The sequence below is a fragment of the Globicephala melas genome, chromosome 11, assembly GCF_963455315.2.
Source record: "Globicephala melas chromosome 11, mGloMel1.2, whole genome shotgun sequence".
NCBI lineage: Eukaryota > Metazoa > Chordata > Mammalia > Artiodactyla > Delphinidae > Globicephala > Globicephala melas.
The window spans coordinates 14,608,410-14,634,685 of NC_083324.2; the positions used below are offsets into that span (position 1 = coordinate 14,608,410).

Consider the following 26,276-nt stretch of genomic DNA (forward strand, 5'->3'; position numbering starts at 1 on the left):
CTGCCTCTTAGTTTTGCTAAATGGTAGGAGATTTTGAGTAGATGCTCAATAAATGTTAGCTATCCCCATTGGCAGAATGCATCTAAAAAAAAATTCTGTCTCTTCAAGGACTCAGGAAACTATGATGACCCACAAGCTAAATCCAGTCTACTGCTTGTTTTTGTAAATAAAGTTTTATTGGCACACATTTGTTTATATATGGTTGCTTTCACGCTGTAACAGCAGAGAGCTTGGCCTGCAAATCAAAGGTATTTACTGTGTGGCTTTTTATACCCCTGGTCTACCCCTTCACCAACACTCCTTCGGACTAATATCTCTATTAAGCCTGGCTGATCTTTATGTGACACAGCCAAGAAGAGGATCTGAGAAAGGAAATTGGAAGTACCCCAGACAAAGGTAACTGCACCATGGGGCAGATAAAAGCCAAACCTAAGAGTGTCAATATGAACTGGAGATATAAATCCTCAGGCATCCAGCGATATTAGAAGAGTGGTACTAGGGGGAAAAGTTGAGAAAGTTGACTTTTAACAGCTATGATCCCAGGCACAAATGAAACTTCTTTTATTTGAAAAACTAAGCTGCTTCAACCCACAGTTTTTTATTAAAGGTATTTATGAGTACTCTTCCAGTCCCACACATATAAACCATGCACCACCTGAGCCAGGCCACTGCACGTTCAAGCTTTGTGACGCATATGAAGCAAGATTTACCTGCATTACAACAGTGAAAGGGAAATAAATTTGGTGATTTCATTACTCTCTGTTCAATGAAATCCTTATTTTATTGCTGAGCTTTGACACTTTTTCCAGAACCTCAACTATCTTTTCTCTCACCCACTAAGAAGTAGCAGCAGCACCAAAAAATAATCTGGACATCTGGATATTGCATTCAATAATTTATTGGAATCTCAGTTGTACTGCTACAATGAAAGTAGAGGAGATAAAAAGAACTTTACCCATACAACAAACAAAGGAATTGGAATAATAGTCTTTTTTTTTCTCTCTCTCTCTCCAAAATATTAAATTTTATCAATCAGAATCTAACAGCTCTGGGACCAAAACATGCTTTGTTGTTAACAATATCTCAATCACACTTATTGCTTTTCCAATACAACTTTCAGGGGACTGATTTGTGATAAAGCTGATATAGGTAATGCAGAGGGGGACAAACATATAGCCAAATAAATCAGGTTAAAATTAAATTGATGGAATGGACTCAAAGGCAACTCTTCACTCACTTTCTCCAGTTTCGATGCTGTGTTTGGTCTTAATGGCTGCCTTTGAAACCTTTGTATCTGACCTATTCATAGGAAGAATAAAGCACCAAAAACTACTAAGATCTAGGCAGTGCTGCCTTTTTAAAAGTTTGTCTTTAGTTGATAAACAGGCTTTCTCCAGAGGAGAAATAACGCCCTGTGGTACAGTCTTGAGCTTTGTAGAACAGTTTACTGTGTCACCTGCCAGTGTTACATTCTCTACCAGGAGGGGCAGGATGAGGGCAGAAGGGAATTATTCAGGGTAATTGGAGTCTTTACTCTTAATTACTACATTTTACTGCCTCCACAGCAAATAACTACTTGGATTTTAAGTGGAAAATGGGCTCTGTCAACACTGGACTATTTAATAAATGAAAATGAGAAAATGTCACAGGACAGAAATGAGAAAGCAAAGCTAGGTGTTTACCTCAAGCTCCTTACAAAAATAAATTCTAGATGAATCACAGATCTAGATGTAATAAGTGAAATTACAAGGATACTAAAGGGGAATAATTTTATAATCCTGGGCTTTAGAAATGTTTTTGCATGTGTCACAAAACAAAAAAAATTTAAAGGAAATCAGAGATACTTTGAATTACAAAAATATCAATTTTACATGCTAAAATTTCTATAAGATAAAAATACCACAAGCAAAATTAAAATAAAAGTTGAAATATGTTAAATAACTTGGAATAGAGAAATATTAATACACTTAGAATAAATAATTTCTGGAAATTAATAAGAAAAATCTGAACCCCTCCATACAAAACTAGGCAAAGACCATGTGTAGGAAATTTGCAAAAGAATTTTGAATTTCTAATATTCACATGAAAAGTTCAATTTTATTAATAAACCAGGACATCCAAATTAAAGCCACAAAAATTTGTAACTTATCAGATGGTAAATGAAAAATTAAGCAATATATACACTTGAGAGGGACTGAGGAAACCGCATACTCAGCGATGCTGCAAGTATAATTTGGTATAACTGTTTCTTAAGGGTTTTTAATCAAGATGTATTCACATGTGAAATGTAAAACTTACATTCCCCAGCAATTCAACTTTCTAGTATCTACTCTAAGGATATAATTGGTCAAATGAGTAAAGGAATATATAATACATGGTCATTATATAACTGTCTAATGAAGTCTAACTAAGCCCGTTAACAGGGAGTTACTTAAAATAATATGGTAAAGTTCATATAATCAGATACTACGTAGCCATTTAAAAGTGTGTGTATATCTATCTATATTCCTTGATGCCTAATAATTGGAATTATTTTGGATTTATTTTGGGGACCTCTTCTTTCTTTAGAAAATTTCACTCTTGATGACTTCAGCCACTCTTATGGCTTCAGGTAATATTTATATGCAATATAGACCTTCACATCTAACTATATGACATCCCTAAAATGGAACTCTTAATTCCTTCCTCAAAGTAGTTCTTCAGTCTTACTCATACAAAACACAACTATCCATTTGACCATCTTTGATATCATCTTCTCCCTCAAAATTGATATCCCTCTAGCAGCAAACATTAACATCACAAATTCCTCCACAGTATCTCCACTTTTCCTTCTCCTTTGCTACCCTCTCACCCATGGTTTCCTCATCTATTCAATAACAGCTGAACAACTGTATAGCTTCCCAAACTGTTTCATCACTTGCATAATTACAGTCTTTTATATGTTATCACACATATTAGCCAAAGAAATTTAATTAAAAATTAGATTATATAATCTATTAAATCATGAAAAGATTAAATTAGATAATAAAATCAATTAAAATGAGATCATGCAATCGATTTCTTAAAATTGTGTGGGGTCCTATTGTTCTTGGAACACAATTCAAAATCCAAAACATGGGGGCTTCCCTGGTGGCGCAGTGGTTGAGAGTCCGCCTGCCAATGCAGGGGACACGGGTTCGTGCCCCGGTCCGGGAGGATCCCACATGCCGCGGAGCGGCTGGGCCCGTGAGCCATGGCCGCTGAGCCTGCGTGTCCGGAGCCTGTGCTCCGCAACGGGAGAGGCCGCAGCGGTGAGAGGCCCGCGTATCGCAAAAAAAAAAAATAAAAATAAAATAAAAAAAAATAAAGTAAGAATTCCCTTTAAAAAAAAAAAAAAAAATCCAAAACATGGGCAGTGAGGCCAGCATGACCTGATCCCTGCCAACCACTTCAGCTTTCTACCATTCATTTTCTTCAAAAAACTCCACAATGTCCTTTTTTTTCTAGGTTTGGAATGTCTTAGTTCCTTTCAGCCTCTAAGTCTTTAAATATGTTGTTCCCCCTACATGGAATTTTCTTCAGTGCCATCCCTTGTATCATTTATAGGAGAGTTTTTGCAAATTAGCCCCAATTCCTCGCCTCTCACTATACCCACGTTTTTTGCAATATGACTTTGGAGGACCTTTCATCACAAGCATAGTCTACTTTACCACTGCTTAATTTGGCCTGGCCTTACAACCAAAATGCAGCAGAAGTGACAATCTGCCAATTCTGAGCCTCTGTTTCAAAATAGCTTTGTAATCTTTTGCTCACTCTCTTTCTCTTGGAACCCCACCCCACTATGATAAAAGCTGAGACTAACCTGCCGGAGCATAAGAGACTCTGTGCAGAAGAACTGAGTCAGTCCAGTTGCCCCAGCCTGTACTGAAAGGACCCAGCAAAATCAGTAGAGCTGCTTATTCCATCCCCAATATATAAGTGAGCGCAGATGAGACCAGAAAAACCACCTAGTAACCCAAAGATTTGTGACCAAAAATAAAGGTTTACTGCTATATACCACAGGGGTTTTCTCCTTGTTTGTTTAACAGCATTATTATAGCATTAGGTATAAAAAACACAATGTATCACTGGTATTGGATAAACTCTAGTTTTCATCCATCAGAGATTTCATCCATCTTGAGTCCTACTTTCCTGCACCACCAATAAATAACCCCTACATTTTAGTCTCTCAGAATTTCTTCAACTATTTATTAAGGTTTTTATGCTATGTATATATTTAGATGATCCCTTTCCCACTACATACACAGACTCATCATGGCCAAGGACATGTGTGTTTTGTCAAGCACTGTACCTTCAAAATATCAGAGTGCCTTACACATGATAGTAGCTCAGTAAAAACAAGTTAAATGAATTCATAAATATATGAATATATCTTTGTAATATATTGTTCCTGAAAAATAAGAATAAATTTTTATTTCCATCCTTGCATAGAAATAGAATAAACCTTATTTTATTCATGTGATGAAATACTATACAACAGTTAAAAGGAAAGAAGGAAACCAGCATGTAGAAATATGACTAAATTTTAAAACTTAGTGTAGAGGGGGAAAAAATGTTGCAAAAGGAATTGCACTCTGATATCATTTATACCAAGATTTAAAACAAAAGGAATAAAACACAAAGCCACACTTCAAAATATAATAATGAGGAGAATATAAACATCAATAAGTCTATTTATATAAAGAAAAAGAGTGAACACCTACTTCAGTATTTATTAAGATCTCAATTTTGTGCAGACCAACACTACTGAGTTAAGAGAATAAATAAAAATATAAACATTCCTTTTCTTGCTTTCAAAAATATAAGAGTAAAGGGTATGGCATCACGATGCTGGGCTGGGTTAGGTGAGGTGGTGTGAGAACTGATGCTGAAGGGGTTTTGTCAGCTGACAAAAGAGAATGCTTGAAATAGATTAATTAGATTAGACCATGCACGTTGTATCCATTCCTATACCTGTCTCTAAATAAAATTTAGCAGTCCAGTGGAGAAAATGCAGAAATTAAGCATCTGACTTGCCAGATTTATCCAAGCAATGCCGTCTTCCAACAGGGAATCTTTGTTAAGGAGATGCCCTGGGAAGATTATTTAAGCCCTGTACTGAGCCAAACACCAATAGGATTTAGAATGGTCCAACTTGGAGGTTCTCACAGATGCATTTTACCAGTCTCTGTGAGTCTCCTCAAGTCATCTTGACAAGAAGGAGCCCTCTTTGCATGCAGTTTTACATGTAGTTTGGCATTTCCAAAATCCTATTCCCCGGAAGTAAAATGAGCATCTTAGTCAGGAAACTTGAATTTTAAAAGAAAGATCATTACTATCAAACTTTGAGAATTCTGAAATCCAGACACTTTAGAGAAAGAAAGTAGTTGGGCCATTCTATTACTGATTACTACTAATGAGAGAAAAGGCACACAAAAAGAAAATCACACACCTGTATGCTTATCCTTGGAGGACAGCACACAGTCAGACTCAGGAAAAGTGAATTTCAGTACAGAAAGAGGGTGATGACATGTATTTAAAGAGAAAGGCAAGCTGGGTGATGTCTAAAAAGTGGAAATAGGTTGTGAGATTAAAAAAAAAAGAGGCCAAGACTTTGAAGACTTTGTGGGGGAAGAGAAACCCAACACAGTAACATCTTTGAATTCATGATTACTTCCCTTCCTAATCTTAATGTTAAGTGACAGTAAGGTCCCACTTGATGTCAGTGTTTATGAATTAAAAATGAGACCAGTTGTCATGGTTGGACTTTTCTCTGGGTGAAAATTCTGTTTTGGATTTCACCGTGGTTAGGTTTTCACCAGATGAATAAAATGAAGGAAGAAATGAGCAGTTGAGTCAGGGGTAACTGGAAAACAACGGTTTCAAAGGTAAATCAGGGAATATAGTCTGGTTAAAAACAGAATGATGACAAGGGGTGGGAGAGGGACAGAGGGTAGTTGTTAGGATTAATATATTATAGGATCCAATGAGTCGCAGTGTGGTTGGAGTCCATGGACTATAATAGGGGCAGTGAGCTAGATAGTTAAGAAGTGGTGTTCCAGAGTTGGGAAGGTTGAAAAATTAGATATGGGTGAAGCTTGGCATTTTAGATAGTGACAAGATTTTGGAGTCAACTTGACTGGGTGGCGTTTGGCTAAGGTAGAGAGATGAACAAGGTCAATGTAAGATAAAAAATCAAGGAACTGAGAAATCAGGTTATTGAATACTGAATGCTGAATATAGTGTAAGATGAAATGGCCAAGAATATGACAAGAGTGTTTTGGTGAAATTAACAATAAGCTAGGAGGTAAAGTCTCCAAGGAATGATGGGATGATCTGGAATGAGAACATGAAGACAACATGGGTAGCATAGTCTAATGGCCATGATCCTAGTGACTGGGGCATTACATATGAGAGGAAGGTCATCTAGAAGTGGCATTGAGGAAAAAGGGGCACTTTATCCTCACTCACAGACTGGGTAGTAAGAGGACATGGTACACACTGCTATATTTAATATAGATAACCAACAAGGACCTACTATATAGCACATGGAACTCTGCTCAATACTCTGTAATAACCTAAATGGGAAAAGAATTTGAAAAAGAATAGTTACATGTATATGTATCACTGAATCACTTTGCTGTACATGTGAAACTAACACAACGTTGTTAATCAAGTATACTCCAATATAAAATAAAAATATTAAGAAAAAGAGGACCTGGGAGAAAATAGTCACAAGTTTGGCGGAATACAAGAGAAGCAGCATCCTCAGATGAAAGCCAAATTTCAGGTGATGCAACCCAGTGAGGAGGAAGTCAACAAAGGTTAAGGGTATAAGGATTCGGCTGGTGACTGACTTCGTTTCATGAAGTCCAGGGAAGAACTTTAGCAGCTGGGGGAGGGTTGGCAAATGGGGTCAGAAGTGGGAACAAGCAGAGTTACGTGTAGATGAGGGTTTGGGCAGTAAGGGGTGACCTTGGAACTCTAGGCTTATTACAGTGCCCTATGTACAGCACAGTGGATCCCCAGCATATCAGAGATGGTAATGTCAAGGCAAATACGGAGGCAAGGATACGTGCTTGGGGATGCGTGGTGGAGGGTCTTGTCGAAACACCCTCTCCATTTCTGTTGGGAGAGCGTGGAGTTGAGGGGAAGGGACCTTATTCGGAGCATCACAGACTGACGTTTCCTTTTGTTAACTGCAGAAAGAGAGGTGGAGGGCAGAGATGAGATAACCGGGACCACAGGCCGTAAGATGCTTCTTTAGGACACCTGCCACTGGGGATGCTTGTGTTGAAAGCCTGACTTCTGCTGTCAGTCAGAGCCACGTTTAAAATCCTGGCTCTGCCGCACACTTGCTGTGGGAATTTAAGCAAGCCCGGGAACTGCTTTTCCCAGGGCTTGGCTTACTGGATACGTATTAACTTTTATAAATATTCATATTTATGTTAATAACCATAGTCAAGGCCCTAAACCTTCTAGACGTGCCAAAAAGAAGTGTCATAAACTTCGATGTTTGACTCAGCCAGATTTTGTTCCTTCTTAAATGAAAACACTAGGATTACTTTCTAAATGAATCCTGAGAGCAGTACAAAGACAAAAACAGAAAGCTTTGAGGCAACTGGTGGGGGGAACAGCCCCGTAGCACAGTTGTTTACATTTGATTACTTTTGCTTAAAACTGATGAAATAATTAAAATAAATCCTTTGTGCTCAAGGGATAGAACCCTAGTAAGATAAACTCTAGTAGCTCTTATGGATGGGATTTCTGGAAGAATTAAATGAGGGTTATATAATCCCCATTCATAAAATAGAATTAACTTATGCAAACAAACTCATTAATATGCATGTGAAAGTAGATCTGTCAACTTAAGTATTCTCAAATAGGTGGGGAAACACCCTGCAGTTGACTCCTTAAGTCATGCCTGCAGATCTAGACTTTCTCATTTGCATTTTCTGATGTCATGAGTAGAAATTTCTGACGGGATTATAGTTTGAAAACCTATTGTTTTGGTTGATGCTCAAACACATTTTTTTCTTGTTCTATATTCCAAAGGCATTGATTTTTTTTTTTTAAGTAAGCCTATAGTTATATTTGAGCAGGTGCACAAACACCGAAAATAAAGTTTACTTTGCTCACTGCTTCCACCTGTGTTTGTCACATAGTAGGTGCTCAATAAATATGCATTATTTGAATGTGGAAATAAATATGTTAATGGCTGTCTTAGAGTTTGGAAATATAGATTAACATTTGCTTTTCCCCTGGATTTATGTAGACCATATCATAGCTGCCTTTTTATATCACCTTGGGTTAACCTCTATATGCTGCTATTAGATTGTCTTTAGGCACTAACATAAGTCTTATTTTGAGACTGTATTTCCTGCTCAATATGGTATTGAGGCCAGCAACATACGTGTCACCTGGAAGCTTGCTAGAAACTTAAACTATTGGCACCCCCCTTTGGCCTCTTGAAACAGAACTTACGTTTAATAAGGTCCCCGAGTGATTTGTATGCATATTAAATTAACATTTGACAAGCACTAGTTGAATGATTAGGGAAGTGGGTTATAACATCAAGAATCTCAGGCATTACATCTCACCTACACTATTTTCTAATGACCCTAGGCATGTTACTCCACTTCTCTGAAGTTAATTTTCCTCGTCTATAAAACTGGGTTTATAATGGTAGCTTCTGTGTTACATGGTAGTTTGAAGGATTAAAGTAAATTATCCTCTTTAGCTAGAAAGAACTGTTGAGAAGGTTGTGACCTCCTTTTAGGAACATATATGTAAGCATCCATCATAGAGGATGTACTCAGTATCTTAAAACTTGAAATGCTTATGTGCCTTATTTTTATAAATTCCCATCATTCCCTGGCTCCTACAAGAATGGAGAAGGGGGTAACATAAATGTAACACCACCAGTTCAGGAAGCAGAACAACTTTCTTCCCAAACCATCAATCTCGGAAGTATAGGAAAAGGCACAGGCTCATTGAAGCACACCAAGAAATGTCCAGGAAAAATATTCTAACCTAGTTTTCTGAAATAGGTAGGCAGGACCTCTGGACTGAGTTATGCTTTGTGAGCCTTCCACAAAGAAGAGCCACATAATATGTGAATAAAGCAAGCATTGGATTCACCTGAAGTTTGAAAAATTTAGCAACTCATTTCTATTGCCTGTACAGAGGACCTACTGTGGTGGTGTCACAGCTATAGCCAGAGGTTGGTGAGATTTGCAAATAGAGATAGTGACATTGGCTACAGTGATAGTAAACTAGGCACATAGTTCGGGAAGCCTCTTAACTAACGCTATGGAAGAGGCTTAAGGAGTATCTAATGAATGTGAGCTGTTATTTTAAAGATATGATATAAGAAGTCACCGTAAGAAATCCAATGTTGTAAGCATTTGAGCAGGTTTGTGAGGGGAATGTGATCCACTGAATCACCCACTTTGCTCCTGAGGATTCACAAGAGAAGCTTCTCTCAGGTTCTAGAGTCAGAGCGATTATGCTTATAAGAACAATTGGCATGTTTTTATCCCCTGGAAGATATGAACCCTTTTTTGCCTTGGCCACTGAAAAGCTTAAGTTTAGTAATTGGATATGACTTTATGATATGAATTTTTATTCCCTTTTTATTTTACTTGAGATATTTTTCCCCTTCAGTTTAGCTGACAGATTGAGCCTCAGTTTTAATCCATATCATCTATTTTAATAACTCTCAGATATCAAGACTAATTATAAGACTGCTGTAATTGAGTGTGGCATTTGCACAAAGATAGACAAATATAACAATGGAAGAGAAAAGAGAGAGCCTAAATGCAGTCCCAAGCAGTGGGTATGCATGCTTGATTACCTTCAGAGATGGCACTATAGAACTGTGAGGCAAGGGCTGCATTTTTAATATCTTGGTTGGCTCGATTTGATCCCTATGAAGATATATATATTGAACCTACCTTGCACCATGCCAATAAATAAATAAATAACTTCCAGGTGCATTGCAGTTTTAAATATGAAAGACAAGACAATAAACTGTAGAAGATAATATAGGAGAGTATCTTCATTTAATCAGGGCAGGATAACGTTTCTAAAACTTTTTATAAAAAGCATCATTACATATAGGAAACAATCGATAAATTGGACTATATTAAATTTGAAAATTTCTGTTTATCAGAGACATGATTAAGAGAGTATAAAAAGGCAAGCCACAAGGTAGAAAAAGCTATTTCCCTACATAAAACCAACACTGTGCTGATATTTAGAATCAGTCACTAAGAAAAAGAAAGACAGCTCAATAGAAAAATGATTTAAATTTTTTTTAAAGCGGGGGAGGCTTTGCATGTATCCAATACACATGTCAAAGGTGCTCAAGTTCATTAGTTATCAGGAAATGCAAATTAAACCCAAATGAGATACCCTTACATATCCTCCCCAAAAGCTAAAATTTAAAAAAGACTGACAATACCAAGTGTTGTGAAAAAAACATTGCTGGTAAAAAGATAAATTAATAAAACCACTGTAGACAATAGTTGGCATTATCTTTTAAAGTTGTACATATGCATACCCAAATGCCCTATAATTAATTCTACACTATGGTATATACAACAGAGAAATGTATACACAAATGTACTGAAGATAGATACATGATTATTCGTAAAGAATTATTCATCTTTGCCGCTAGAAACAATCCACATTTCCATTAAGAGTAGACGTCATTCATAAATTGTAGTATGTTCGTACAATAAAATATTATATATCAATGGAAATTAATGATCTACAGCTACCCACAACAACATGGATGAATCTCACAAATACTGTCGGCTACAAAGCCAGACTCAAAGGAATATATATTGTATGGTTTTATTCATATAAAATTCAAAAAGACAATATTTAATTATATATTTACAAGTCAAGATAGTGGAGAAGAGAGAGAGAGAGTAGTAACAGGAAGGGTAGACCAGGGGAGGGCCTTCTGGAGTGTTCCCAGTTTTCTGTTTCTGAATCTGGTTTAGTACTGCTTCACTGATCTATGTATGTTTTGCAATTTTCTTGTATGTGTTTTGCTTCTTGGAAAAGATTGTATATAAATTAATACGTTAAAACATGATGAACATTTCCAGAGGTTACCACCAAATCCTCTTTATCATTTGAATTTACTTTTTAAACATTTAATTCTAGTCTGCTATTTTGGTAACACATTAATAATAAACCCCAGAAAATAGTTCATCTGATTCTTTAGTACAAATAAAAATTTTGCTGTGATTCCTGACCAAATTTATAAATCTCAAAAGCAAAATCTCTACAGGCTATGTTCAAAACTTCCTCAAAATCATTTGTCAGATAGCATAAGAGTAATAAATAAGCACTTCAGCTTTGGGTTTCTTTCTCAGTTTTACACATCAGAAAATCTCAGTTTTGATCGGATGAATACCTTACTTTCTAACGTTGTCTTCTCCCACCCCAGCTCTTTGCCTGTGCACCTCGAATGTACAACTTTATTCAAATGGACCAAAAAGACTAGGTCCTGCTGAATATGAGTAGAGGTGAGGGATAAGAGAAGGCCTGCATTTTTAAAAAGTATCATTTCTGATAAGATACATAAATAGATGTCCAGCAGTGATGATGAAGAGAAAATGAGGCTAAAACATTGGATAATCCACTGTCCTGTTGATTGAAAAAAATAAAAATAACAGTGGCTTGCTATAATTCAACCATGCAGCTGCTCTGAGTCCATTTGTTTAAGGCTTAGATTAGTTTTAAAAGCGAAGGCAAACTCTTCTCCTTTTTATGATACCCACTGACAGTTATTACATTAAGATAAATTCAGAATATTAAATCCATTGCTACATTGTTTAATGCTGTTTCCAAAATGATCATTAAAAATCAATACTAATTTATCAGATTTCTTTTATTTAATAAATTAAAGGAAAATATTTATTTACCCACTTTGTTTAGATACTTTTCTGATGTACAAAAAAAAAAAGGTTAAAAACCATCTAGCATTTACATTTATAATTAGATACGCATTACCCACTTAACACACACTTCACAATTATCAGAGCCTTTACAGTTTCCAAATGCGTTTTTGTGTTATTTTTAAAACCCCTTCTCTTGAGTTTTAATTTGCTTTTCAGATATAAATGCACTTTGTCAGTATATCTTCAGGATCATGTATAACTGTTTTTATATTTCTTATATATGAAAAAATATTAAAGACATTCTGAATTCATCAGTACCCAATGAAGATTTTAAAATTTATTTCTAAGATGTGAGAGGGTTTTTGTTGTTGTTTTTCATGCTTGTACAGACCCTGGGCAAGAGACAGAAATAAAAATACACATCACCTACAAATATACAGATATCTTAGAAATCCTCGAAAGAGCCAAAGGCTTTGATATCATTACTTTTACTTGGAGACCTTTTCTGTTGTTCTCTGACTATGGGTTTTGGATTCATGTGGATTCTGTTTTACTTCCTCTATCTACAAATAAATTATATTTAAAAATTATTTTCAGATGGAGATGTGAGAAATTCTAAGTCTGTGGTAGGTTGGTGACCTTGGACGAGTAACATAATTGCCCCACTTCGAATTTCTTTAATTTCTTCATCTGTAAAACATGGTTTAGGAGAGCTTACAGGTATAGAATAAAGATGAACAGCATTGCAGATATAAAACCCTTGGCATTTCTCTGGAAAAAAGAATTATGGTGATTGTAAATGCCTGCATGTTTATAGCCCTTTAAAATGAAATATTATCGCATTTTAACCTTGAGCCACCTAAAATCAACCCTGTGACACGGAGCAAGAATCCCTTAACCCCATCCTACAAGTGTTAGAAATGAGGTTTGGAACATCCCTAAATATGTGTGCCGTGGTTTTAATAATATTAGTAATATCATTAATTTATCAGACTGATATTTTTAAGGGGAAAAGTATGTGGCGTTTTCAAGCAACGTTCTATAAATAACTTGAAAATTCTTAACATCAAAGTATTTCCATTGTTCATAGGATAAGTACTGAAGTCCCCAAACTTGGGCTATTAATAGTTGCATGGGCAGAACTCTGCCAAGCTCTCCATCAACAACTCAACAACAATATATCAGGTGCCCTTACCCACTGCTCTACATGTAATCATAAGTATTTGGGCCTTACAGTAAACCTACATAAGGTGGGTACTACTGACACCTCCATTTTACACTTAAATTCGCACCTGTGCACAATGTCACATAGAGTGGGGAATATTTTTCAAACATAGGCAGTTCATGCCTGGTACCTCTGCCTAAAAGCTTCATGATATGAGGAAGTTCTGCAGGTTTCTCTGTCATCTCCTAATATCACCCAATCATTCCATTTTTTGTAGATTAAGCTTGGAAATAAAGGGTCTCCAAAATTTGGATATACCTGGCTCCAAATTATGTTTCAGCCTTGTCCTAGAAAACCAGTTATCTCTAAATCATGGCCTTTCACATTCCAGGCACCCTGGCCTGGGTTTTGCCATTGCCCTCTCATTTTCTCTAATGCTTGAGACTTGTTTGCATTTGCATTTCCTCTCACTCTCCTGTCAACCTGAATGTTCTCCTCCACCTACTCTCTGTGTTTGGAACACAAACTAATATTCCAAGGCTCAGTTCAAGCCCAATTGCCTTTGGAAGGCTTCCTTTGCCCTTTGTCCAATCCAGACAAACTTTACTACTTCCTTCTCTGGTCTCCCTTATAGGTTACATCTCACATCATCTGAGGCTTTTTTTGAGGAGGTACAGTGGGCAGTAAGAACTTGGACTCCAGGTTCTGATTGCCTGGGTTTGAATACTGACTGTGCTACTTATGTGTGTGATTTTGGGCAAGTTAGTTAATTCTTCTGTGGCCTCAATCTGCTCATCTGAAAATGGGATTATAGTAACTTCATAGGGTTGTTGTGTAAGGCTCACTGAAGTTAATTTACATAAAAAGCTCGGAACGGTGCCTGCTATATAATATGTACTATGCAAATGCTAGCAATTTCTTTCCTTTTTTTCTTGCACTCAAGATTTCACCTGCCTGCTCTGTGAAGACAGGGAGCAGCTATTTCTTATCTATCATTTAATCTTTACTCCCTAGCACAGTGCTTGATGCATATAAATAAGGTGTTTTCTGGTTGCTTGGTGGATGAATAAATAAATGACCATTCATTTATTCAACTAGTCCAGCTTCGGTCTAGCTAGGCTAGGAGGCTCCAGCAATAATGGAACAAACTTATGTGAAATGGTATCTGTGATTAAATTTTAAATAGTGCAGGACCAAAAAAGCCCTATTCATAAGTAACGTTTATCCCAATGTTGATCTATTCATTGGTAGAGTTGTATATTATGAGTGTCTAAAAAAAATACAGCTCAGTGAAATCATGGATTTCTTTCAAAATGCCTATCTTTTTTACTCAAGGATGACATTTTAAACAGCAATGACAGATGCAATGTTCTCTCACAGAAGTACGGAGTAATTCATTAACATACATATGAAAGGAAGGAGTCTACATTCAACCTTTACCACCAAAGTCCTTGAGAAATAAAAGAAATTCAAAGCAGCTACAAGTGTAGCTTGTAAAAAGTCAAACCGGTGTTATCATTCAAGAATACCAGGGTGATAACAGGAGCTTTTGATGACTAGACACTTGCTGAATTTGATTTAGGGTTGAGGTTGGGTAGAGGAAGAAGAGAAGAGCTTAAATTAGAATCTATCTGAGAATTTGGAATGACAAAATCTTGCGTGGAAGAACTGAAGGAGACTTTTGCAATTAAATAGTTCAAAACATACTTTTGATAAGTCCACAGAGATGACTGACTTGTCTGAGTAACATAGCTGGTTAAAGACAGATTTTATTTAGGAGGATTTTTCATAACAGAGTTTTTTTATATTTGGGCTGCATTTCAAGATGGTTTCATGGTGGGATGATTCAAGGTGAGGCAGACTCTAACAGGCTGAGTCTAATATAAACTCCAAGGGTGCTTTTGAATTTCTGAACATCAGGACAGAAGTTGCAAACAAAAGTCATCAACTATCTAAATGTATTTACCTACAGAGTCTCTCCCATGGACAAGTTAGTTACTGAAAGGCTGTTCATAATTCATTTGTTCTGAAGGTCAAAGTGGCACTATACAGTTGACTGCCAACTGGTAGGAAGCAGAGTTGTTGACACAATTTTATTTTGATGTATAGCTTTGTTCTTACCTATGGAAATTTGTATTAGGGCTTCTGGACCCAATTTCTCTGTCAAGAAGAAGATAAATATCTTATATTAAATGTTTAGTGTCTGTCTTACTTTGGGCTCCTTAGAAGCAGAGTCTGATGCAGAGATTCAGGGTGTTGATTTATTGAGGAAGCACTCCCAGGAGAAATGGAGGGATGGAAACTGGATAGAGCAAGGGAAGGGGCTAAGCAAGAAGGTGTCTCAGCTGTTGTCTAGCTCCATCCTGACCCCATGGGGAGCTCTAGGGCATGCATTGAAGAACAGGGGCAGCTGTGGGCATTAACAGCTGAGCCCACTGCCCGTTAAAAGGGATCTGGACCCGGCACCAACAGCATCTACCACCAGGCTTATTGTGAAGGTTACTGTCCTACAGATATGGCCTATTATTTCAACAATGATTATACCAATAGCAAATGAAATAAAGAAAAAAGGTCCACATAATTTGTGTGGGCAGTGTTTGAAAAGGACTGAATACCTTAACACAAAAGCCATAAGTTTTAGAATCTGAACTTTTATACTCAAGTTACAACTGGTTTTCTAACAATATGCTTTTAAAAAAATTCCAATCTCAGTGAGCCTCAGACTTCTAATCTGTAAAATGGGGACAACAATAGCATCTTCCTCTTATGGTTGTTCCACAGTTCAAGAAAGGTAATATATGTAAAATACCTAAAAGTCTTGAAAACAAGGGAACAGCTGGTCTGGAGAAAGTTTTAAAATGTAAACTAGATTTTTTTATGAGTAACTGTAGCAGTTTGAAATATGTAGATGTTTGGCCAACTTGAGAGAGTAAATGAAAATATAAAAAGAAGAATTAGAGTTACCGTTTCCTGAGTGCCTATAAGGGACCAGGGGTTTCGCATTCATTACCTCAGTTAATCCATTTCACTGTCCTGTGGATGCTGCTGTAATTCTCATTGTATACATTTCATAAAAGAGGCTTAATATTGTTAAGAGGTGACCTAATATCATACTACTGGTTGTTTTACAAAGATAGAATTTGAACTCAGATCTGTTTGTATTGAAAATATTAGCATTTGACCACCATTGTTGCGATGTTCAGAAAGGTACAAAAGCCTTTCTAGCAAAATAGACAATGTTGAAAATTTATGAAAGTAGTGGTGAGAACTCAAATTAAGTTGAGGGTGCGGCTCTTGGCTTTAGAAACTTTCCATTTGGTTGGAGACTTGCATTTGGATTCTACTTTTTCTGTGCAAAGAAACAGAACAGATACTTAATAAGGAAAACTTACTCTTTTTTTTTTTTTTGATAATTATGGGAGGAAAAAAAGCCAACTGAAATGATTACTTTTATTCCCCTGAATTCTGATGATATCACTTTTTAAAAACTTGTGGTAAAATATGTATAACATAAACTTTACCATTTAAACCATTTTAAGTATACAATTCTTTAGTATTAAGTACATTTGCATTGTTGTATAATCCCCATCCATCTCCAGAATTTTGTAACCAATCCAAACTAAATCTCTGTACTCATTAAACAGTAACTCCCCATTTTCCTTCACCTAGTCCATGGAAGCCACCATTCTACTTTCTGTCTAGGAATTTGCCTAGTTACTTACCTCATATAAATGGAATCCTACGATAAGTATCCTTTTGTGTGTGTCTTATTTCACTCAGCAAAATGTTTTCAAGGTTCATACATGGTGTAGCATGTAATAGAATTATAAAATTTCCTTTTTAAAGTGGAATAATATTCTGTTGTATGTTTATACCACATTTTGTTAATGCATTTATCTGTTGATGGGCATTTGGGTCCTTTCTACCTTTTACCTGTTATATATAATGCCACTATTAACATGGGTATACAAACATCTGCCTGAGTCCCTTCCATCCTTTGGGGCATTTACCTAGAGGTGGAATTGTTGTGTCATGGTAATTCTATGTTCAAGTTTTTAAGGAACTGCCGTGCTGTCTTCCACAGTAGCTGTACCATTTTACATTCGCACCAGTAATGCACAAGGATTCCAATGTTTTCACATCCTTGCCAATTCTTGTTATTTTCTTCGTGTGTGTGTGTGCGTGTGTGTGTGTGTTTAAAATAATAGCCATCCTCATGAGTGTGAAGCAGCATTTTCTGGCTCTGATTTGTATTTCTGTACTGATTAGTGATGTTCAGGATGTTTTCATAGAGAAATTCCCAATTGGATATTTCTCTTCTATTATGTTCTCTCTTTTTCTTTCTGCCTCTCTTCTCTCTGTCTCTCTATTTCTCTGCCTCTCTCTTTCCCTTCCTCTCTTTTTGGAAGAGTAACCTTATTAATGAGATTATGCATATGCATAGATTTGCATGTGGATACAAATGTAATTTCTTTGAACGAAATTTCAGAAAACCTATTTTGCAAAATTAATATCCTGTATCTCTTAAATGAGATTAGAAGAAAGAATTTGTAAGTGGAGTCTTCTGGGCTGTAAGTCATCAACACATTTTTTTTTTTTTAATAGAAAGCTTTCTGCTTTTTTCCATGGTCTATGTCTTGACTTAAGGTGTTTTTTTTTCTTTTTTAAAGGATGTTTTTATTTATTTATTTATTTTTGGCTGCACGGGGACTTCCTTGCTGCCTGTGGGCTTTCTCTAGTTGCAGTGAGCTGGGACTACTCTTCATTGTGGTGCATGGGTTTCTCATTGCAGTGGCTTCTCTTGTTGCGGAGCATGGGCTCTAGGTATGTGGGCTTCAGTAGTTGTGGCACGTGGGCTCAGTAGTTGTGGCTCGTGGGCTTAGTTGCTTCACGGCATGTGGGATCTTCCTGGATCAGGGCTCAAACCCATGTTCCCTGCATTGGCAGGCGGATTCTTAACCACTGTGCCACCAGGCAAGTCTCCATCAACACTTTTCGATTCATCTTTAAGATCTTTGTGCTCATTTGTACAAAAAGTAAACCACTCAGAGTTGTATAATAGCAGTAGCAAAGCTAGACCTGGTATGTTCACCTTTTGAAAAGAAGTTATTTACTACTTGGAATGAACAACTGACTTAAGTAAGGTGGCGAGAGTACTTATGAAATACAGGAAATGAAGGGAGATACTTTATAGGTGATTAAAATATGTTGGTTATGTTTAGGGTTGATTCAAGAGATAATTACACTCAACCAAATCTCTCCATGGACTTAGCAGGAAATGTTTCAGGCGTGGGACCACTACAGATACTGGACACGAAAGGCAGAGTTATGTGGTTCTTTTTTTGTTTTTGTTCTTGTTTTCAAGTTTAAGACTTGGAACATAAGATCCTTTAAGTCTGCAGGAGAAAGATCAGCTAATGGATGTAGGCCATTCTTCTTTCTGCATGAATAGTAATAGAAACGATTTTAGGGATCAACAGTCACACACCTTCAACTCAAAAAAAGGAAAATTTTGTGAAGAGACAAGAAAGTCAGCAAGGACAGAATTGATTTTCCCGTTCATCCAAATGAAAGCATACAATTTCTTCTTAATTGAAACCTTTCCTCTTTTTTTAGCAAAGAGAAAATATGATTTAACTTTGAAAAACTTCTAGTTACACGTATTTTTAAAAGCAGAAAAAAGGTGAGAAAAAATAATGTAGGGGAATAAAAATATATATTTTTTGTTTAAGAAGGGGAACAAAGAGGAGGAAATAGATGGCCATGTAAAGCATAGTGCATTAATTTTCATCGTAAGTATTCAGTTATTTTCAAGAATGGATAGAATCCATAGCTTTAGAGAAACTCCAGGGTATAGCAAATAAATGTGCTGTATGTGTTTTCCTTTGCCAGAAAGTCAAACTTATTCTTATGCAATCTGATCCAAATCATGTGTATCTTCTAGGGTTATCGCCTATCCAGGTAGGAGATATAATTCTTTTGGCAGGATCATTGACAGTCTATGGAGCAATTGTTTACTTCTGTAAAATAAGTTTCTTATTAGTATTTTGCTTGCTATTATTTTTCCAAGTGCTGGTCTTAGCTGAAATGCAGACATCAAGTATTGTGTTTATCTTTACCGTAAGGTTCAAGCAGCCATCAGCCTTTGTTCAGATTCCATTTAGCTCTATAAACTTTTGCATTATCCTTTGATTTCTGCAGATATAAATACATTCAGATACACTTAGTAATGTTTGTGTGTATGTATACATGTGTATGTGTGTATATATAGGACCACATACATATATGTACATATGTATAATGTGTGTATATTTATGACCGCATGCATATATATACGTATGTGTGTGTGTACTTATTTCTGAATATGCTCACATACATATTCAGAAACAATGCCATCCCCAGAATGGTCAACATAGGGGAGCTATGTGTAGAACAAGGCATATTTGGAACACAAGAACACATATTTGGAACACAAGATTTGCAATGGGAAACAGACCCAATTGTTAATTTATATATCTAGTGATGACTAAAGTAGTTCTACAGGGTGGGCTTTGGACATATATTTTATTTTTTAAATTTCAAAATAATTACTTTTTCAAAGTAACAGAATCATAGACCTTTTCATGAGGGCTGCAAAGAGTAGCTTCTCACGCTTTGGCCCCTGATATATCCTCTGAGGTGGACACGGGTAGGGATTGGGTCAGGGAGGGGGTACAAAAGGAGACATTTAAGGCTTCTACTTCATCCATATCAACAGATGTAATTACTTTCAAACAAGGCTTTCCCTGGATCCAATATGAAACATTTCAGCCCCTGGAAACACTACAAAAAAACTATATAAGGAGCAGTATGTCTGTTGTTCATCTGCTAATGTCCCCAAATGTCACCAAGGTAATTATTTGGATGACATTTTTGTGATGCAGCTGGACATTGTTACAGTTAATATAAAATCTGCCTTTGGCAACTACTTTATTTCCACCTACATCAAACTGTGGATGCATGATCACTTTTCCTGGGAGAATACTAGCCTCCCCCAAAAGACATCTCTGCCCTCAGCTTTTGCTTCGTGTGCTCTGCATACTAATACCCAATGCAAAAGAAAAAGGAAAAAAGAGTAATATATATAATCTTTATCTTAATATGTATATCTGGAACTTTCAGAGATATTTATAAATATAATTCACAAAATACAATAACACTGATATTTCCTTTCTTTTTTGAAATAGATTTCAGCTATCCCCAGGAGTCTGAATTCACAAAATGCACACTGTTAAAACTTTTTGCCTCTATAAATTCATATTTGCTCTCAAAGAGCATGTGATTGGCAAAGCTGGATTTTTTTCTACTATGATTATAATAAAAATATATTTTTAGAAACATAAAGATTATAGATTTTTCCCACAAACTCACATGCAAATTGGAGCTTCGCCTTCTGGCTCAGAATTGTTCCCAGAGGGTTGGTGGCCAGGCACTGGTACGTGCCAGTATCTTGATCTGTGCGGGGGCTACTGATTGCCAAACTGCCTCCGTCCAACCTGTAGTGATAGCTCATGGTAAAATCAATATCTGTGCCATTTTGCTTCCACCTTCAAGGAAAAAAAAATCAAATCATGTTTCTGATATACAGAGTTGACCACTCCTGTGTTAAACAACATGCACCTGTAATTCCTGAGACTGTTAAAATGAAACAAAACATGGTTTTATGTGGATATATCCCACCAGTTTCATAAAAGATAATTGTCTTCATGAGCTCTGTGATATCAATAACTATGTTATTTTGAAGATCTTCTACTCTTTACAGATTATGAACATTCACCCAAATGTGTACAAAGAGGCAATAGAACTCTTGAGAAATAAAAAGTAGACATTCAGTCAATAAACCTGGCTGCCCTATTCCTATAGCAACTTTTCAAATAACACGTACCATACCTGAACACGCACAACTGATACTGCAAAATTGAATGTCAAAAATGATTTAGACAGGGCTTCCCTGGTGGCGCAGTGGTTGAGAGTCTGCCTGCCGATGCAGGGGACGCGGGTTCGTGCCCCGGTCCGGGGGGATCCCACATGCCGCGGAGCAGCTGGGCCTGTGAGCCATGGCCGCTGAGGCTGCGCGTCCGGAGCCTGTGCTCCGCAACGGGAGAGGCCACAACAGTGAGAGGCCCGCGTACCGCAAAAAGAAAAAAAAAAATGATTTAGACATAGAAATCCAAGAAAAATATATTAGAAATGGCACAAAGAAAGCCAGCAAAGATTTTACAATGCCAATTTGAGGCCGATAACAAAACAAAAATAACCAGAGTACTTTAGAACATGATTGTCTCTGTTAGTCTCTTACTAGGAAAATTAATTTCAACAGTATTTAGAAATACTGAATATTTTTCAGTATTTCTACAGTATTTAGAAATATTTCAACAGTATTTAGAAATGCCAAACTAAAATTATACCTTAACAAAAACAAATGCATTTTGAGAAGTTTCTATTTTAGGCTGCAAAAAGTTTCTTGGCTTACCTATTAGTCAACAATCTTTTTGTACATGAATTAAGTATCAGAAAGGCCTAACAGTTATATTTATTTTCAAAGAAATATAAGATGTTTTAGAAATTGCATTTGGTCATTTTAAGATGAATGAATAGCCAGTAATTATCTTTAACTGGATTCACTTCCCCCACCTTGCAACCCCTAACTTCCATCAAAATATTCAGACATTTTGAAATAAGAATATTACATACTTAAACAGATATATTTCTAGGGCACAAGCTGTGTGTAGTCATACAAAGCATTTAAGAAAAGAGATATTTTAACCTTTTTTTTTTTTTTTTTGTGGTACGTGGGCCTCTCACTGTTGTGGCCTCTCCCATTGCGGAGCACAGGCTCTAGACGTGCAGGCTCAGTGGCTATGGCTCACGGGCCCAGCCGCTCCGCAGCATGTGGGATCCTCCCGGACCGGGGCACGAACCCATGTCCCCTGCATCGACAGGCGGACCCTCAACCACTGCGCCACCAGGGAAGCCCATTTTAAACTATTCAATTAAGATAATCAGTCAGAAAAACAAGTGAGTGGCCTCTTCCTATGTAATATAGCCAATTTCCAAATCATATTTTTGTAGGGTCTATGCCAGCTTTGCAGTTTCTTCCCTTATTTTGGTAGAGGTAGCTAACTGTAAGAAAGGAATGACATTTTATAGCATTATTCCAGATGTCACTGGCTTTTTTAGGAGTATTCTGAAACATCCCGTGGAAAAAGTCTGGCAAATATCTACAACAGTAGAAAAGAAATACGGACTTAGGTAATCTACCCTATTAAAGATGAGAAGTGATTGACCAGATATCAAATCATCCAGAGGTTTTGAACAAACTCTGTCACTTTTAAATTATTTAGCCAATTCTTGTGCACCTCAACTTCATTTTAATAAAGGAAGTTGAAAGACAGCAGTCAAAAATAGTATATTTCATTTGCCTGAGCTATCTGCCAAATTTTTTTCTAGAAAAATTTGTTCGGCCTCTTGTTCTAATTTCAGAAGAAGAAAATGGCGAAAACTATTATTTTTTAGGCCTATCTGAAGCTTCGAATATTCTCCTTGCCAGCACTGTAATACTGTCTTACATGGTCTTTTAACCTTTGTGTTCCCTTTCATTTTCAATGCAAAGGCTATACAGCACTTAGTTGGCCAGCTCTCTTTAATTTTGGAATCAATCACTGAAATAACTGCTGTCATCATTATATGCTCCTAATTAAGCTCAGTAATTGTTTTTCAACACAAATTCAAAGTTGTTGGCTTAGCTGCAGCAAATGAATTTTTCACAGTATCCCCATAATCATTCTAATCACTATGGTACAATGATTATTAAACTGTGCATATAGATCAAGGGTTCAAGTCGTGATGTGGGCTTTGTCTTAATTAATATGTTTAAATCAATGGAGAAATAGTATTAATGAATTCAAGTGATTGTCATACAAATGTTACGGATAGAATTGCATGCCCAGGAGAATTATCCCATGATGCAAACTAGGAAATATGCTATAGATGATTATTTTAAGCATCTGCCTTAATATCATATTAATTCCATGAAACATATGGATTTGAACTAAAATCTTGAACTTTTTCTGGTGAACATCCTTCCCTATTGAGTAGTTAAGAATATAATGGCTGGGGGCTATATTTGTTTGCTGGCCTGTGATAATGCATGAGAGTGTGTGTGTGTGTGTGTGTGTGTGTGTGTGTGTGCACGTGAGTGTTTTTCACAACTGAGCCTTGCTTTAGAATTACACGGAGCACTATTTCTGGGCCCATCCCTAGACCTTTGAAGAACTTCAAAAATATAAATTTTTTAGTAGTCTCTCTGGGTGATCGTAATGTGCACTAAACTTGGCTCCATTGACCCTGTGGAAAGAGTCCTAGGCCTAGCTTTGACATTCCTTTGCTGTGTATGCTTGTGCAAGTAATGACTTCTCCAAAAATCATATCCATCAATTATAAAATTTGCACAATAAAAATATCCTGCTTTATCACATGAGGTTGTTAAGAAGATCAAGTGAGGAAATGAATAAAAAGAATAGAAGGCAGAGTAACAACTTTTATGATTTTTACTCAGAGACCTAGAGCTTCTCCAGACTTAAGAATGTCTTTGTGACTGGAGTAGATTAAATTAACAGAAAGGAACCTCCTCTTGTGACCAGGTCCAGAGAACATGTGTTAGAAATCCTCTATGACATTCAAAGATAGTGTATCTGATAAAGAGTGTATCCAACGTAAAAATGATTTATGTGTGTGTTCCTTCATTTTCCCAAATAAAAGATATATTCTGAGCTGGAACTAAGCTCATTACTATCTGATTTTCCTAACATTTTTAAAGTATAACAATCCTACCCAAGTACATTTTTGCATAACCCATTTTCCTTCCCTTAACAAAGCTTCCTGGTTAGATGTTAATTGCCATGTGTTGCCTGGTCTTTTAAAGAATAAAGAATGATCCTTTCCATGGGAAAACTTCTGTGCCGACTTGCCTGACATCTGTATCTTCTTGTTTTCTACTGAAATCCTGTCTGTGAAGGTGTTGACTCCAACTGTAAGTGACTTTAGGCAAGTTACTTTTAAACTGTTTCCAAAGTTCTGCTTTAAATATTGCTTATTTTCTCCTATGAGATTTCATTTGCTAAAGGAATTTACTAAAAGGAATAAAACACACCTTAAAGTCAACCACACCCTCACTTTGTGGATAAGGAATCCAATGCCAGGAGAAAGAAATGATTATTCCAAGGTCACATATGGAATGGATCTAAGTCAAAGGCTCTTTAATACGGCTTCACACTATATCCAAATAACCTCAAATAATGTTAGACTCTGAATCATAAAGATTGTTCCTCTATTTCATATACACACACACAATCTAAGATGAATACAGTTACGATGTTTTTTAAAAATAAATTTTAAGTTAGAAAGGATTATATTAAAACTAAATTTTGTATTTTGTTGCTAATGTGCATTGTCTGAAATACCTCTGCCCTTTGCTTTATTATCAAGAAAATTGGGTCTTAGTCTGACATTTAAGCATTAAAAACTTGGTTTTGTTCTCACTCTTTTTTCAAAGCCTCTTGCCTATGAGTATTTTATACCATGATATTAGAGCCGAGCTAAACCTGGTTATGGGGATTGGAAATAAGAAGCTAAATTACCTCCTAAATTAGGAGGTCTTTAGCCTCCTAATTTTTACGTATGTTAGAAACAGAAGCCATTTCACAACACTGGAATTTGCAATCTCTTCATTCAGTGTATTTCTTCATAGATAATATTAGCAAATTGTTGTGAGAACCACTGTTTTATATCTTTCGGCCTGTTAATAAGCCAATAGATATTTTTATATAAGTACATGATTGACTGATGATTTATCTTACTTATACTTAGCAAATGTTTCTTATTTTATAGGGATTCATACTTTTTTTTTCCTTTCTCTAACAAATTCTGTCAATCTTTAGGATCAATCAAATTGGCATTCAAAAATAAAATTCCAACTTAAACTGTAAGGTGATCCTGAAAAATGTGTTAATCACATTTTTATATATTTAACCAAATTTAAGTTAAGTAAGATAACTCTGTATTTAAGGAAAACAAACCACCAACCATGAACTGGGTGAACCAATTTATAAGCTAAGTAATCTTCATCAACCAGATGGACTTTATTGGTTTGGGTGCCCTAAAGATAGGAAAGCTTTAATAAAGTGTAGTAAGACACAGTTTTTCAGCTCTTTTGTTGTAAAAAACAAATCCTGAAGTTCTTTTGACAAAATACAATGTAAAGGAGAGTTCTCTTTAACTTTGTGCGTTTAAGTCATTTAGCTAGTTAATCTAGACAATCTTAAGATCAAAGTAATTATACATAGAAATTTGGTATTTTTAATGGAACATAAAAATCACGCCAAGCCAGCTTATTTTGCCAAATTGGACTGAAATTGTTGCTTTTTGTGTGTGATGATTTAACTTAACTACTAAAATTTAAGACTTAAAAAAATGCTTTTAAAATCCCAAAGCCAATAGTGATTTTAAAATCAATAGTGATTTTAATATTTATTCTACTTTTCCTGTATTCACACTGCATATGCAGTTCTTACCAACAAAATATCTTTATGATTTATATAAGCATAATACATACATGCATATATTTTTAAATTTGTGAAGTCCACCCACAAGGTGGATCAGATTCTGCCTTTACTGCAATATTCTAAGAACTGAAACACTACAGAACTTTCTGCCTTATTATTTCAGAGGTAATATGTGAGGAGCAAATATATATTTTTCTACTTGCCCAGAATGAAAATTCCTTTTCTGCATTAGATGGTACATAGCTGTCTTCAACATGTTTTTCTAAAACCAGTGCTTTTTGGGTGATGGAACATGTCAGTGGAGCCACAAAAATTAGTCGGATAAAATAAAGTTTCCATCTGGATTAATTCCTTTTAGGGGAACATTTTCACAGGCGTTGTATATGGGGCAACTGAGGCAGTGGCTCCAAATTGTGGGGAAGGGAGTGCAAAATGAACTTGTGCTTTATAGTCTTTCATATTGGGGAAACAAATCTTTTCCTGTCCTTTCCCTTTATTTTTTCTTCTTTTTTCCTGTATTCCTTCCCTCCTCCCTTCCTTCCTTCCTTTCTTCTTTCCTTCCGTTTTCTTTCT

The 26,276-nt window shown here is 36.2% G+C and overlaps 1 protein-coding gene across 1 annotated transcript in view; it reads right to left on the reverse strand.

Annotated features, from left to right (window-relative positions):
* Positions 1 to 26,276, reverse strand: part of CNTN6 (contactin 6) — a 237,857-nt gene that overhangs the window by 123,473 nt on the left and 88,108 nt on the right. Inside the window, 1 exon segment of the mRNA XM_060308373.1 lies at positions 20,512 to 20,687. Coding sequence (XP_060164356.1) covers positions 20,512 to 20,687 — 176 coding nt within the window.